Genomic DNA, 13,716 nt, shown 5'->3' on the forward strand with positions numbered 1-13,716 from the left:
GGGACGAAAAAGAAAATAATGTAACACAAATAAAAAATATCAACATAATGACCAAAGAGATGTTAAAAAAAAAGTAATTTGGAGAAGGAGAGGATTTTTAGAGGTGAATTTTTTGAGAGGAGAGTTAGTTCAGGAGAGAAAAAATGTTTTTCGAATTTGTTATGATACATGTGTTTATTTATTTCTTTCTTTTTAGAACGAAGGTATAGCTTTATTTAAAAGAATGAACGATGGTGTTGTCACAATCTATCGTATTTTTTTCCATTGGTGTCACTTCAAACATGATTAAATAATGCCAAAGAAAGGGCTTTAGGATGGAAATGAAAATTTTGGGTGGATTAAGCAGGCTGTTGGTTACTTGAGTCTAGAGATTTCAAAAATCTATAGATTTCAAATCTATGGAGTTATGATTCATAAAATTACCTGTTTAGTTAGCTTGAATATTTGGAATGAAATCTGTAGATTTATCCTCAAAAAAAATCTATGGAGTCATGGTTCAAATGTTTAGCGCTATTATAGTAGGGGTGAAATCTCTAAGTTTTAGTTCATACCCATAAATATACAGATTCATGTTTTTAGTGTAAAAAAGTGAATCCCTAGATTTCATGAATCCAAGAATTCACAATCAAACCTGTTTGGATTCATGTAACCAAACAGACCCTAAAGAAATCTAGCCAAGAAATCAGCACAATAGTTCAACTCACGAACATGGTGGTTAAAAGTGTATTCCCTTAGACTCTCCACGTACTCTCAGATTTCTGTAGACCAAGTTCAAAGCATACCAAAGAACCCTAAAAACTTCCCTTTTAACATCTGTATGGCTGTGTCTGAATCAGACTTTATTTGCACACATAGGACTCCTATATCTTTTTTAGTCTACCTTAATAGCCAAGAGTTCTGCATATAGGATGTTCTCACTATTAGCCATTCCAGCAATGGCAAATACAAGTTTACCATAACTGTTGCGTGCATAGCACCAAGACCTCACGTATCTCGCATTGAAAGCTATCACAGTTTAACAACATCTGGCCCATCATCGTTATCCCATGGGTTCTGAAATCCAACTCACTTCTTCCCAAAACCAGGAGGCTTTCAATTCTAGGTATAATGCGTGTTTCATTTTCTTCTTGGTCAACAGGGAAATCGCTCCATGAAAGTTTTGTCTGCAAAATTTGTCATGTTTTGAGAAGGATGAAATGCTCTAATTAGGGCAGACGGTAATGGTGGTCTGCCCAAAGAAAAAACGCGTGTTCCATCTGTTTTTGCAGAGGCTAAGTGATCAGCACAGGGATGAAATGGTTCGAGGGGATCCAAATATCAACCAGAGACTAATGATCAAAATGCTAAAAGATGGAAAATGGAAGGGATAGTCCTTTGAAAAACAGCTTTCAAATCCTAGGCAGTAAGTAATACAGAGGTGGATTGAATTCATCAACCTCTACATGGCAAACTTGCAGAAGGGATTGGCACAAGAGATCTCTGTGGAAACATCAACTGAACGACCAGATCCCTAGCACCTATGCGGTGTCCGTCAAGTTTCTTATAACATAGAGATAAATCACACATAAAAGGCTTAAGTAGTTGCATTTAGGGCCACTTCCTAGTTAAGTGAAACCAATGTTCAGGAGCACTTCCAGTCTCAGGTATGAACAGTTCAAACATCTGTTAACATTCACAAGGCGGCCAAGAATTATAAGAAAAATTGATTTCCCATTTTAGGATCAATACATTCCAAAACCTGTGAAAGCCTGGCCTCTATATCTAAGTACCTTTGTTACTCCCAATTTCAAATTTTATCTCATTGTATATGGAACCAGTACCTTTTTGTACACAACCCAAGTTGTTAAATTACCTATTAAACCTGTTAGCCAAGAGTTACAACAGAAAACTCAAGCAGGTTATAACCAAAGTCCAACACTAAATTTATTTTCTTTTTTAATGAATTTTTATTCTCATCAAAAAAAGAAAAAAGAAAAAAGAAAAAAGAAAAAAGAAAAAGATGAAGAAAGAAAGAACAAAAGAAAAACACCAGACAATCGGGACTGGAGAAACGTACATGGAACGGTTTCAGTATAGCTACTTGAATGGGTTAAAATTCCACTACTACGTACTGCTATTAAAGACAAAACTGTGACAAAGATCTGCACCATAGTTTCACTTCCTTCTATGAAACTGGTCCGAGGCCGTTAAAGAATAACCATCCCTTAAACATATGGAAAAGAAGGCAAATGATACAAGGTGAGCTACAAAAGGAAGGGAAATTTATATCAGAAGCAACCACGAACCTACAAGTGCAAATCCCTCTCTGCAGGTTCAAGCAAAACCTGAGACATTGGCTCACTTGTAAAACAGTAAGAGTATCTAATGCCAAGGATTTATCTTTTTCCTCCCAGTTCGTTTCAAGCTAGTTGCAGTGCTTCCTTTTGAACTCTGCCACAATCAATAAAAAAGAAGAATAATGAGTTTCCTGCTGAGTTTCCTGCTAGTACACTATATAAAAGAAAATGAATGAAAATTCAAATCAAGCATCAACACCCCCCCCCCCCCAAAAAAAAAAAAAAAAAAAAAAAAGAAAGATGGAAAAGAAAAGGAAAGAAGAAATTCCCTACATCAACCAAAGAATTAAAGAAAAGAAAAGAAAATACCGATTTTGATTTCTTTGCCTTTCCCCTGATCCTATTCTTTGGAGGTTTTAATTTGTATATCCTCATCATCCAATGATGTGTTGTGTATACCTGAAATGGTCAGAAGTAAGAATAAACTAAAGTAGCAGCACACGCTCACAAATCCAATACATTCATCCCACCACGCTTTAGAAAGAGATAAAAAACCAGAATAAGTTCTACATGACAGGATTTTCCTATACATTAGATATTTTCTCACATGCCCAACCAGGAACTCGTGCATGCTTGAAGATTGTCTGCTACAGGCATCTGTCGTTAACAGAAGAAGACTATTGGCTCGTAATCAACATGACAGGGGATGGTTGGTTAGGAAGCTATGCTTAGGAAAATGAAAAGTTTAAATAGAAGTCCATAAAAGTTTAAACAGAAGAACATATGCATAATGGAGTTTTGCAAAATATTCATGGCGAGGGTAGGTAGGACGAACCTAGGCTTAGGACTTTCAGGCTAAACACCTCCCATACAAAGATCCCAAGCAAACCCAAACCCATTAAGTTAACACAAAAGTCAACCAACTCAGATGAAGCTCAACTTCGACAGCAATTACATATTGAGATTGAAGTCCCTTGCTGTCTACATCAATTCCCCAAGTATGTTGTTTACGCTGCATTTCATATATAATATATGCTTTTAAAAAGCATATATTAATACCTTATTTGAGATAAGCATGACAACATGATGTGTATTTCTCACACTTGCAGGTTGTAGGGCTAGCCATGTAATTGATGCCAAAGGAATGGATTTGATGTAATTTTAACACCAAGCTACAAATGGACCAGCACATCTGATTGGGGATGGGATGGTAAGAAATTTCACTGAAACACAGAAGGGAAAAGAAGGAATTCTAGTCACAACCCAAGGTTGACCAGAGAAAAGTAACACTTAGAAGGACATTCCTACATAGCTTTAGGGGAAGGAAAGCAATTAAAATAATTCAAGTAAATGGATGGTATTATGGATGGAGAGAAGCAACGGCAAAACATCGTCTAGCCAAGAACCCTTGTTTCTGGGGGCCGGGGTGGGTGGGGAAGTGGAAGCACCAAAGTAAAACTAAAAATTAAAATCTTAAATTAAGAGTGTTGGTTAACAAGGAGGGATGAGAATATTACTTGTGTGCCTCTCCTTAGCCCTATTCCCTTTACTTGCACTTCTACTCATTCCCTCTAGATTTATAATTTCAACTCCAATTCCAACTTCTCTCTAGTTATGTTGGTTAGAATCATCATTTTTAATCTGTTAGGATTGTTTATTTATTTATTTTCTTTTCTTTTTCTTTTTGGAACTGGCAGTTTTGTATTAGTGGGTCTAACTCCGCAAAATTTCACCATCTCGGTACTAGGTGAAATGAAATTCCCACCAAAATCAAAAAGTTTTGGATTTTGATGAAATTTCAGCACTTTGCTGAAATTTCAAAAATTAAGCAAAAATCTATAAAATTTGGGTGAAAATTTTGAAAATTCCAAGGGTTGTACCATACAGGGCTTATGGCTATGGCTATGAATATAGTAGAGCATATGGTTATCCATTTGTAATTGTAGTAGATGTCTACATAGAGGTATGGAGATGGATCAGCTGCATCATTTGTGGACTCCATTTTTGAATATCTATTAGGACCAGCACAACCAGTTATGCCAGTGATGGACTATATGGATAACTTTATCTATACCATATCATGGCATGCTTATTTCCAGTATCCAAAGTACTCCATAACCAAGGCGATAGATCCAACCCGGCACATATTTGTATATTGAATTCTACTAGTATTCGTTGTTGCATTTTAATGAAAATCTTAGTGTTGTCTTGCATAACATTGGTTAAAATTCATGTTCCATACTTTTAGTTTTGCCTGCATACAGCCTGACATGTGCAGATCAAGAACATCATTTTTTATTAGGTTTTAGGCAAAAATAACATTCTTAGTGTGTTTGTTGGCCTCAAATTAGGCTTGTCACCAAAAACTAGGCCGGAATGACCCAAAATTAAGGGTCAAAATTTAATAAAAGATTCCGAAATTTCCTCGAAATCTCAGAATTTTGGTATTGAGATCACCAAAACTAACAAAATTTCAAACCTTGGTGGGAACTACTACATATACCACCAAGGAGAGATGAACGCATGACCTCTTCACTAAAAGATATTGGTCATTACCAACTGAGCAAACCTTTAATAGTAAGGATCGTTGTTTTAGATGAACTGTGTTAGGACATCACCGTTAATTTATTGCAATTAATTAACAAAATTCAACTCACATTTGCATTACTTAAAGGGAGTAAAATGGAGCTATGTATCTCTCTGTGATCAACCAATTAGCTACGTTGATCCGTATGCTTGCGGTTACTATTTATTTCTGAAGAAAAGGCTACGTTAAATGTAATTTGAAAACCAGATCTTAAACAGAAAATAAAATAGAGGAAAAAAAGAAAAAATAACAAAAGAATGAGATCTTAAAAATCAGCAGAACAGAGCCTCAGACTAGTCAAAGGTTAGTAATGGGCAATACCCTTTAATGCCTGCAAGGCTCAACCAAACAGATCGTATCGATCTCAGGTGAAAAAATAAATATGGTAGAAACAGGAAGAACTTTCCAGGTAGTAATAGGTTAAATGATATTAAACAGTTAAGGTTAATATGGTAATGATGTTTCAGTTCAAACTGAGGAAAAACCTTCAGATTAACAAGGTCAATCGATCGGGTAAACCAGTACAGTAACTCACTAGCAGAAAACAGAATAAAAACAATAACAGTATCCAACCATTGGATCAGAGTCCCACAAATCCACTGAGGATTCACACCATGACTGACTCACACAGCTCAATTACAGAAAAACAAACTTCAATATGTTCCAAATTGCTTGTAGCCGAGTTCTTACAAGCTTTTTAAAGAGAAACAAGTAACAGTGATAACTTGTACAGGGAAATATCCCATTAATACACAACATGACTAAGAAACAGAAAAAATAAATAGAAACCATCTCAGGGAATGTGAGGGAATTAAAAGCCTATTAAACTCTTAAAACAAATACTAACAAAACTACTAAAGCCTAATCTTGTAGTGCCATTAAAGTGGACTATTGCAAAAAAAAATATATAGCATGGTTGGCAAATCATCTGCCACGTACCTAGGCCCATTTTTTGGTCAAGGTGACATGGTGTCGCCTTGGTTTTTGGTGCCCTCTATCACCTTGCTTCACCTTGTCGCCTTGAAAACCATGTATATAGGACCAAAGTCTAACACATACATAATCAAACTCAAAGCAGATTTCCAACACAATAACCATTTAGGTGACTTATTTGTATCAGTTCAAAGGGTAACTTCCACTAAGAGTAAGAAGAAAGATGCTGGGAAAGGAAGAACATTCCTCAACAAAACAGTGCTAAGTACGCTATTCATATTTTCTCTAAGCAATTGATCCCTAAAAATGAAGTTGTTATTGTTACCTCCTCAAAATGTGTAAGTTTGAAATGTTTCTTCCCAATTTCAGTCCTCCTAACTCTGTCAAATCCTTTGCCATCTGTCTCCACAAACCTAAATAAAAAACAGAATGAGATCACCAAAAGCATACACAAGATTAAGTTATAAAACATAGTACAGGATACTGCGAGTATACCTATAATACGCGAGCTTGTACATGAGACAATTTAACATGGTTGGAGTAGCCTGAGAATCGATCCGGTACTGACCATCTCTCTATTACATTAGCAGTCAAAAGGAATAAGTAATTTTTTTAATTACCAAACAATCAAAGAAAAAGTTGGAGTTAAGTTACAAGCATGTCTAAAATTATAAACTCATGTGTTAGGACATCAACGAGAAAGACAAGAAGCAAACTTTAATGTACAAATTAGACACGTACACATACACCTGGGAATAAATTGAGAAGGATATGCCCATAACATTGTTGTCAAGTGCGTCCACGATTCTACCGAAAAATAATTGTGTGCACAATATCCAATACATGAATTGACAAACATGTATTTATTATTATTATTTTTTAAAGGAAGTAGAGAGCACAAAGAAAAGAAAACCATTTCAATTAAAACTATTTTAATTAACATGAAAAGTAAACATAATTTATGCTACACCTGCAATTATAGAAATAATTATACAGTTTAGGTAAGCATGATTCTGTAAATTTTAAATAAAATATTATTGAGGGGCAGTTTTGGTATTACAGAATTAGCCATGGGCTATCTTGGTAATACATGCAAATATATATATATTTTTTTTTTGGTGTGTGAATTCTGATGTTCCATTGAATTGACAAAAATAGGCAGTAAGCATGTCCCAAATTGTTGCTCATGTACCCTTCAAAATTAAAGGCACTAATGCAGTGTGCTGAACTCCAAAAGATGTTAATGAGATGCAGTAAGCACTAAGAGCTTAACATGCAATGCCAAACATCTCTAAGACAATCCAACAATATCAGCAAACAAAATGCAGCAAGATTCAGCGACATTCACCAAAAAAAATCCGATTGGAAGAGGAAATCGATATTTGATATTTAATGCCAACTTACCAGATAATCAGGTTCCTTGATATGGGGAAAAACACCACCTCCAATACGAACCATCCATAGAAATTTATTGATATCATCACTGGGGTAGCCTACAAGACCTGAGCATCAGAGTATATGTGTATAATAATCAGTTTCTGTGTTAACATGTATCTTCTAACAGTCAGGGAAGCCAACTCTGAAAGTAAACAAGGTACGACAAAATAAAGAACCATATGCAATCCAACCTCCAAAGACAACAAGAACATATTTTACATCCAAAGAGTTGAAAATCTCCCATGCAGCCTTCTCTGGGGAAGACATGGCAGTACCAACTGTTGCAATATGTGTGTTGTTCCAGGTATTGTTGTCAACAATGACTGTACGATTAGCCATGGCAGTGGTTTGGTAACCATAGTCCCACCAAGAAGCAACCTGCAAGAGCCCTTGTTAAGCATCCAATTTATTTCTAATATCTTCGTTCAGCTAGTGATACCACTTTAGCTCAAAAGAAACTCTCAAAGTAAAATTTAAAACAATCTGAGTCTCAAACTTTGTTGACTAAAACAAGGATATTACAAAGGCCAGTAAAATTCAGTCCGTCTTTTAATATGAACTAGAAGAATGAAAGAATTCCTCACAATACATACATTTTATGCATAAAGATACATTTTTAAGGATAGGACCATGGGTAGACTGGGATCTTTTCAATCATTTTCTTCTTTAGATAGAAGCCTTCCGGCTGTTGCATACACACTCAATTATCCAGGAACCATCAATTATTACAAACATTTATGAGAAGCCAACATTTGAAACCTGTGTAATATTTTTATTTTTTTGGTGAATCTTTGTCATAGTTCTGCACCAGAAATGGTGCCAAGGTAGAAATAAGAACAGATGTCACAGAATTAGCAGGAAAGTTATTCTATGGTTCTAGGAAGAATAAAAATACTGGTAAGCCTTGTTTCCAAAAAATAGATAGTTTAGAAACTATCGTTTCACAATGTAGAGTTGTAACCATAATTCCATATGCAAGAGGGATGAATAAATTGCTCAACCTTCATTTACAACGCCAATGGCATTCTCATTTCTCAAGTCTGACCCTCAAATCTAGCCACAAAACCAAATATTAGGTGAATTGAATGAGAGGGGAAGCCAAGGAGAAACCACTACTGAAGGTTTCATTATGGTTCTAATGTGATCAAAAAGACCCCCACTATTTAGGTCCCCTAAATCAATATCCAAATTGCCAATCCAAGCTGGCCAAATACACTCCAAGGGCAATTTGGTCATTGTCCAGCCTCTTATAAGGCTCAATATGGGTCTGAATAGAATCCCCTCAATCCAAGGGTCTACTTTCGTTTTTCTATTTGGGTTAGTCAATTTTGAATTAGAAAGAATCCAAGTCCTTCAAAAGTTAGTTGTGAATAAGATTGGATTCCTTATCTAGAGGGGCTCTTATCTTATAGAGTTTGTTTCTATTTGGAACTCTTCGCTTGAGTCCAAGTCCCAAGTCAATTATATTTACAAGATTCTAATCCTAAGGTTGGTCTTGTAGTAATTTGATTCCTTTTTGAGTGTGGCAGTCTAAGAGTCAGGAACCTTATCTACTAGGGATTCCCAACCCCAGTCAGTCTCTTATTTTCAGGTTATAAATAGCCTATTCTAGCAATGTAAAATTCAGTTTTGATGATTAATAAATTTGATTGGGTTGGGGACCAGGGTCTCCTTGTTAAATAACCTTGGTTGAGTGACTCGTTCAAGTTCTTCATCTTCTTCAACAATCCAGCAGATTCAAATAATCATCAAAGCATTCACGTAAGAGAAGCCCCCCTCAACCCCATTCTCAGCCCCCTTCTCTTGTCCACAGCCCTCCCCACCCATTCCTGGCCTTGTGCACTAGAGAACCCCCTCCCCCCTTGCTGCTGTACCTTAACAATAGCATTCCCCAACTCCCACAACTTCCCCCACACCTCTCCCCTCTCCTATGGCACCCTAGATTTCAGTCCTCTGCAAACCTTCCATTCCCAGCCCTTAAAACCCACCCTTCACCTCCATTGGGATCACATAAACCCCTAGGTACCATCCCTACTGTTAGTTTCTTCAATTCATTTCTACTTCACTAACTTCAGAAAAACCTGCAGTTCATCTCCTTCCTAGAGATTCTGTAGAATTTTAATTTCCTTTGAAATCTGACTGTATCTCAAGTTCTGAACATATTCCAAGTTCCAGACCCATCACCTCAGTTCTGAAACTGCAGAACAGCAGCTCTAGTCGCTCTGAACTACAGTTGGAGCAAGGCCTTCCCCATCCCTAACCCTAGTCAAGGCAATCCCAACCCTAACTCTGACTTTTGAATTCAAATTTCAAATCCGGAGTTTAGTTATCAGAAGAATACGAGTCTAGAATTCTATAACAGCAAGCCCTAGAGTACCCAAAATCACTACCCCTTCACTGGAATTTCCTGGGTAAACCCTAAGTCTAGGAAATTACAAAAATACCCCTAACCCTATACCCAGTTTACATCAATTGGTGTCAGAGATGCACTTCCCAGCAATCCGAACACCACCATTGTTTCATTCCTAATAGCCAGAATCATGGAGGAGTTAGCAGACAGCCTTCATATTGAACGTAATGTCAAGTATGGGCCAATGATGAATTTCCTCTCCAAAGTTTTTGTTATTGAACCTGAAAATGAAGACTGGAGGAGGAGTTTGTTCCACACTCGCCTGAAGGTTGGAAAGGTCACATCTAGAGCTATCATTGACAATGGGTGCAGCACCAATGTCATATCTGAGTTATCTATAGAAGGCCCAATTACCAATGGAAGCACATTCCCATCCCTACATAGTTGGACTCCTCAACCACGAAATTAATAAGGTAAAGTTCAGATGTCTAGTTCCCATCAGTTTACATGCCTATGTTGATGAGGTTTGGTGTCATGTAATTCCCATGAGAGTCATTGATGTAATTTTGGGTAGACCATGGCTTTTTGACAATGATTTAACTATCCATGGGCGGAAAAACACGTGTAACTTTAGGCATAGGGGAAAAAATATTTTATTCCTTCCCTTGAATCTATACGAGGAAGGTAGAAAAATCGGTGTACAGAGTCCAATCCCAACAGAATCTAGTCATAGTCCTGCACCTCAAACTGAAGATTAACGTGAAGTCAAGCCCCTTCTAGTCCAGGAAGAATTGAAGCCAAATGCCGCAACTCAAGAATCTCTACACATAGAGGGCAGCACCTTGAGTGACTCTACAAACCATACCACATCAGATAGAATACCATTGCCACCAAGTTAGAAGCTTCCTCTAAAAGATGAACCAGAGAAGATTGGTAAAATTGACTTTGGAGTAGAAGAGCACCTAGCTAGGGAGTCTACTCAAAGAAGGGGAGTTGTTGTCCCCAACATGCACCAACCAACTCTTGATAAAGAGCACCCATGGCAAAGACCAAAGGAGCCCTAGAAGACTATAGTGACAAGGTAACCTACTTGGACCAATATCAAGGTCCTAGAGAGATTACAAAAGAGATAGCTGCAGGCCATGACTCCTACTACCACAGGAGAGTTTAATGAGGGTCCTACGGCTAGAACAGTCGAGGACCATAAGGAAATATAAGTCCTTGAAGTCCAGAGCATAACAGTTAACAAAGGTGGCCTTCCAGAGTGTAGAAACAAATCAGCAACCCTACTCAGAGTTGTAAGTAAAAAAGCTCCGTATGTCTTTTACACCAGAGAGATGACACTGCTGCTGCTGCCCCCATACATCAGGGCTATACCAAATCCTATCCCTTATGAGACAGGCCCTCCCTTGGGTTCCAAATTTCTTCTAAAGGATACTACTAGAGTCCTCGAAGCCCTAGCTACAATGCGGATAGAGGTGGTAACAGAAAAAGACTCCACGAGCTTCACCAGCCACTCCCTCATGCCTTCTTGCTCCGTTCAAAAGAAGATCACATCCGTCAATCCATCATTCTTCCAGAGTTCTGTCTAGTAGTAATATTGGCGGCCCTATACCAACTACTTCCTCCCCATTGCAAGATGTCAAGACGAGTCCACACCAAGGATATTCTGAAGCATTGAGTCAGGAGCGTTAGCGGAACACATTCATCAGGAGATGAAAGTTTTCAAGAATGGGAGTATTGATGTGAACACAAGGACCCATAATTAAGTCCCCAAAAACCATATCCTGGCCAATCCAAGCTTGGCTGAATACCCTCCAAGGTATTTTGGTTGTTTTTCAATCCCATTTAGGGTTCAATATGGATCAGGATAGAATCCCCGCAATCCAAGGATCATGGATCTACCTTTGTTTTTCTATTTGGGTTAGTCAATTTTGAATTAAAAATACTCCAAGTCATTTAAAATTTAGTTATTTGTGGATAAGATAGGATTCCTTATCCAAAGGGGTTCATATCCTATAGAGTTTGTTTCAATTTGGAACTGTTAGCTAGAGTCCCAAATCAAGTGTCTTTACAAGATTCCAATCCTAAGATTGTGGTTTTGTAGTAATTTGATTCCTTTTTTAGTGTGATAGTCTAGAGTTGGGAACCTTACCTACTACAGATTCCCAACCCCAATCAAAGTCTTTTATTTTCAGGCTATAAATAGCCTATTCTAGCAATGTAGAATTCAGTTTTGATGATTAATAAATTTAACTGAGTTGAGGATCAAGGTCTCCTCGTTGGGTAGGTCTTCATCTTCTTCAACAGTCCAGCAGATTCAAGTAATTGTCAAAGCCTTCAAGCCTCCATCAAAGCATTCAGGTAAGAGAAGCCCCAACTCCATTCTCAGCCCCCTTCTCTTGTCCACAGCCATCTCCATCCATTCCTGGCCTAGCACACCAGAGAATCCCCTCCCCCCTTGCTGCTATACCTTAACAGCAGCATTCCCCATCCCCATGAGTACCCTAAGCCATTCCCGTAAGCCCCATGACTTCCCCTACACCCCTTCCCTCTCCCACAGCACCCTAGATTTCAGTCCTTTGCAAACCTTCCATTCCCAGCCCTTAAACCCACCCTTCCACCTCCATTAGGATCGCATAAACCCGTAGGTACCATCCATACTGTTAGTTTCTTCAATTCAGCTCTACTTCCCAACTTTAGAAGAACCTGCACTTCATCTCCTTCCTTGAGATTCTGCAGAATTTTAATTTCTTTTGAAATCTGACTTTATCTCAAGTTCTGAACATATTCCAAGTTCCAGACCTATCACCTCAGTTCTGGACTGCAGAACAGCAGCTCTAGTAGCTCTGAACTACAGTTGCAGCAAAGCCTTCCCCATCCCTAACCCTAGCCGAGTCAATCCTAACTCTTAACTCTGACTTTTGAATTCAAATTTCAAATCTGGAGTCTAGCTTTCAGAAGTATACAAGTCTAGAATCCTGTAACAGCAAGCCCTAAAGTACCAGAAATCACTCCCCCTTTGCTGGAATTTCTTGGGCAAACCCTAAGTCTAGGAAAATTACTAAATATAACCCTAGACCTGGTTTACATCAGGTTCTATCATTAGTCTTTATCTGAGCCTCACCAACCAAAGTGGGATCAACTAGAACAAACTTGCTCCACCATCCCATCAGATCCAAAGGCACATCCTCCAGAAAAGTATACTTCAAATTCGGTTTTATGATGAAATCAATCTAGTGCCTTTAATTTAACAATTCTTGAAAGGTGAATTACATTAATTTTAAAAGACCAAAAACATAATATCAAAATCACATGTTCTACATCTATTGATATAACTAAGTGATCCAAAATAATCTTATATCGTAGTGACTTAAAATGAAGAAAGTGTGAGTATCTCAGCTGGTGTAATCTGCGACTTTTAACTGCAAGAAGGCATAAGATGAATTACCTTATCATCCACTTCAGTATTGTGCCTCAACCATGCATAAGCCTCACGGAAATCATCAAAAACATGAAGACCGTCATTCGAGTGAGATGTCAAAACGATTGAAGGAGCCGAATAAGCTTCTGCTGCTGCCCATACACAATGAATCTACACAGAAATAATACAGAACTAATAAGTTCAACAAGCATAAAAAGCTATGCAATTGCCCCCCCCCCCCCAAAAAAAAAATAGTTACATTGTTGAATAGGATAATATGATTTCTTTTTATTTTTTAAAGTAAAAATAAAAAAACCACAAATGACTCAGAATGTTGCCTAAACATAATTTTCAGTGCATTTCATTCAATTCCTACAACTATTGCCTTCTTTTCATTCCAATAATTCTTTGTCATGTATTCAGGGCACATTGGTTTCCTTTCCCCCATATATAAGATTATGCTATATCTTAAAATGAATAACTTTTAATATCCTAGTGAACTACAATGCTTGGACCTGTTCTTGATCTGGGCTATGGATCCAAGTTGCCTTGCACCCACATCACTGCACAAACCATAAGATTGATGGCTTTTGCTCCTCTTTTTTAAACTTCGCATGGTGACTACTACTCAAAATTTAGTAGTGCAGTGAACAGGCCTGTGACAAAATTCACAAGCCCCGATATTGTAAAACAAGAAAGTGAGCAACGC

The 13,716-nt window shown here is 37.7% G+C and overlaps 1 protein-coding gene across 1 annotated transcript in view; it reads right to left on the minus strand.

Moving 5' to 3' along the window:
- Nucleotides 1–2,043: 2,043 nt before the first annotated feature.
- Nucleotides 2,044–13,716, minus strand: part of LOC149011273 (dolichyl-diphosphooligosaccharide--protein glycosyltransferase subunit STT3A-like) — a 46,916-nt gene continuing 35,243 nt past the window's right edge. The window contains exons 17-23 of the mRNA XM_089161833.1: nucleotides 13,035–13,178; nucleotides 7,425–7,611; nucleotides 7,201–7,298; nucleotides 6,292–6,371; nucleotides 6,122–6,209; nucleotides 2,646–2,735; nucleotides 2,044–2,430 (exon numbers count right to left, since the gene is read on the minus strand). Coding sequence (XP_089017959.1) covers nucleotides 2,362–2,430; nucleotides 2,646–2,735; nucleotides 6,122–6,209; nucleotides 6,292–6,371; nucleotides 7,201–7,298; nucleotides 7,425–7,611; nucleotides 13,035–13,178 — 756 coding nt within the window. The 3' untranslated portion in view covers nucleotides 2,044–2,361. The remainder of the gene's footprint in view (nucleotides 2,431–2,645; nucleotides 2,736–6,121; nucleotides 6,210–6,291; nucleotides 6,372–7,200; nucleotides 7,299–7,424; nucleotides 7,612–13,034; nucleotides 13,179–13,716) is intronic.

This window comes from Hakea prostrata, chromosome 7 (genome assembly GCF_041222555.1).
Source record: "Hakea prostrata isolate BN-2017 chromosome 7, UWA_Hpros_2, whole genome shotgun sequence".
Classification (NCBI taxonomy): domain Eukaryota; kingdom Viridiplantae; phylum Streptophyta; class Magnoliopsida; order Proteales; family Proteaceae; genus Hakea; species Hakea prostrata.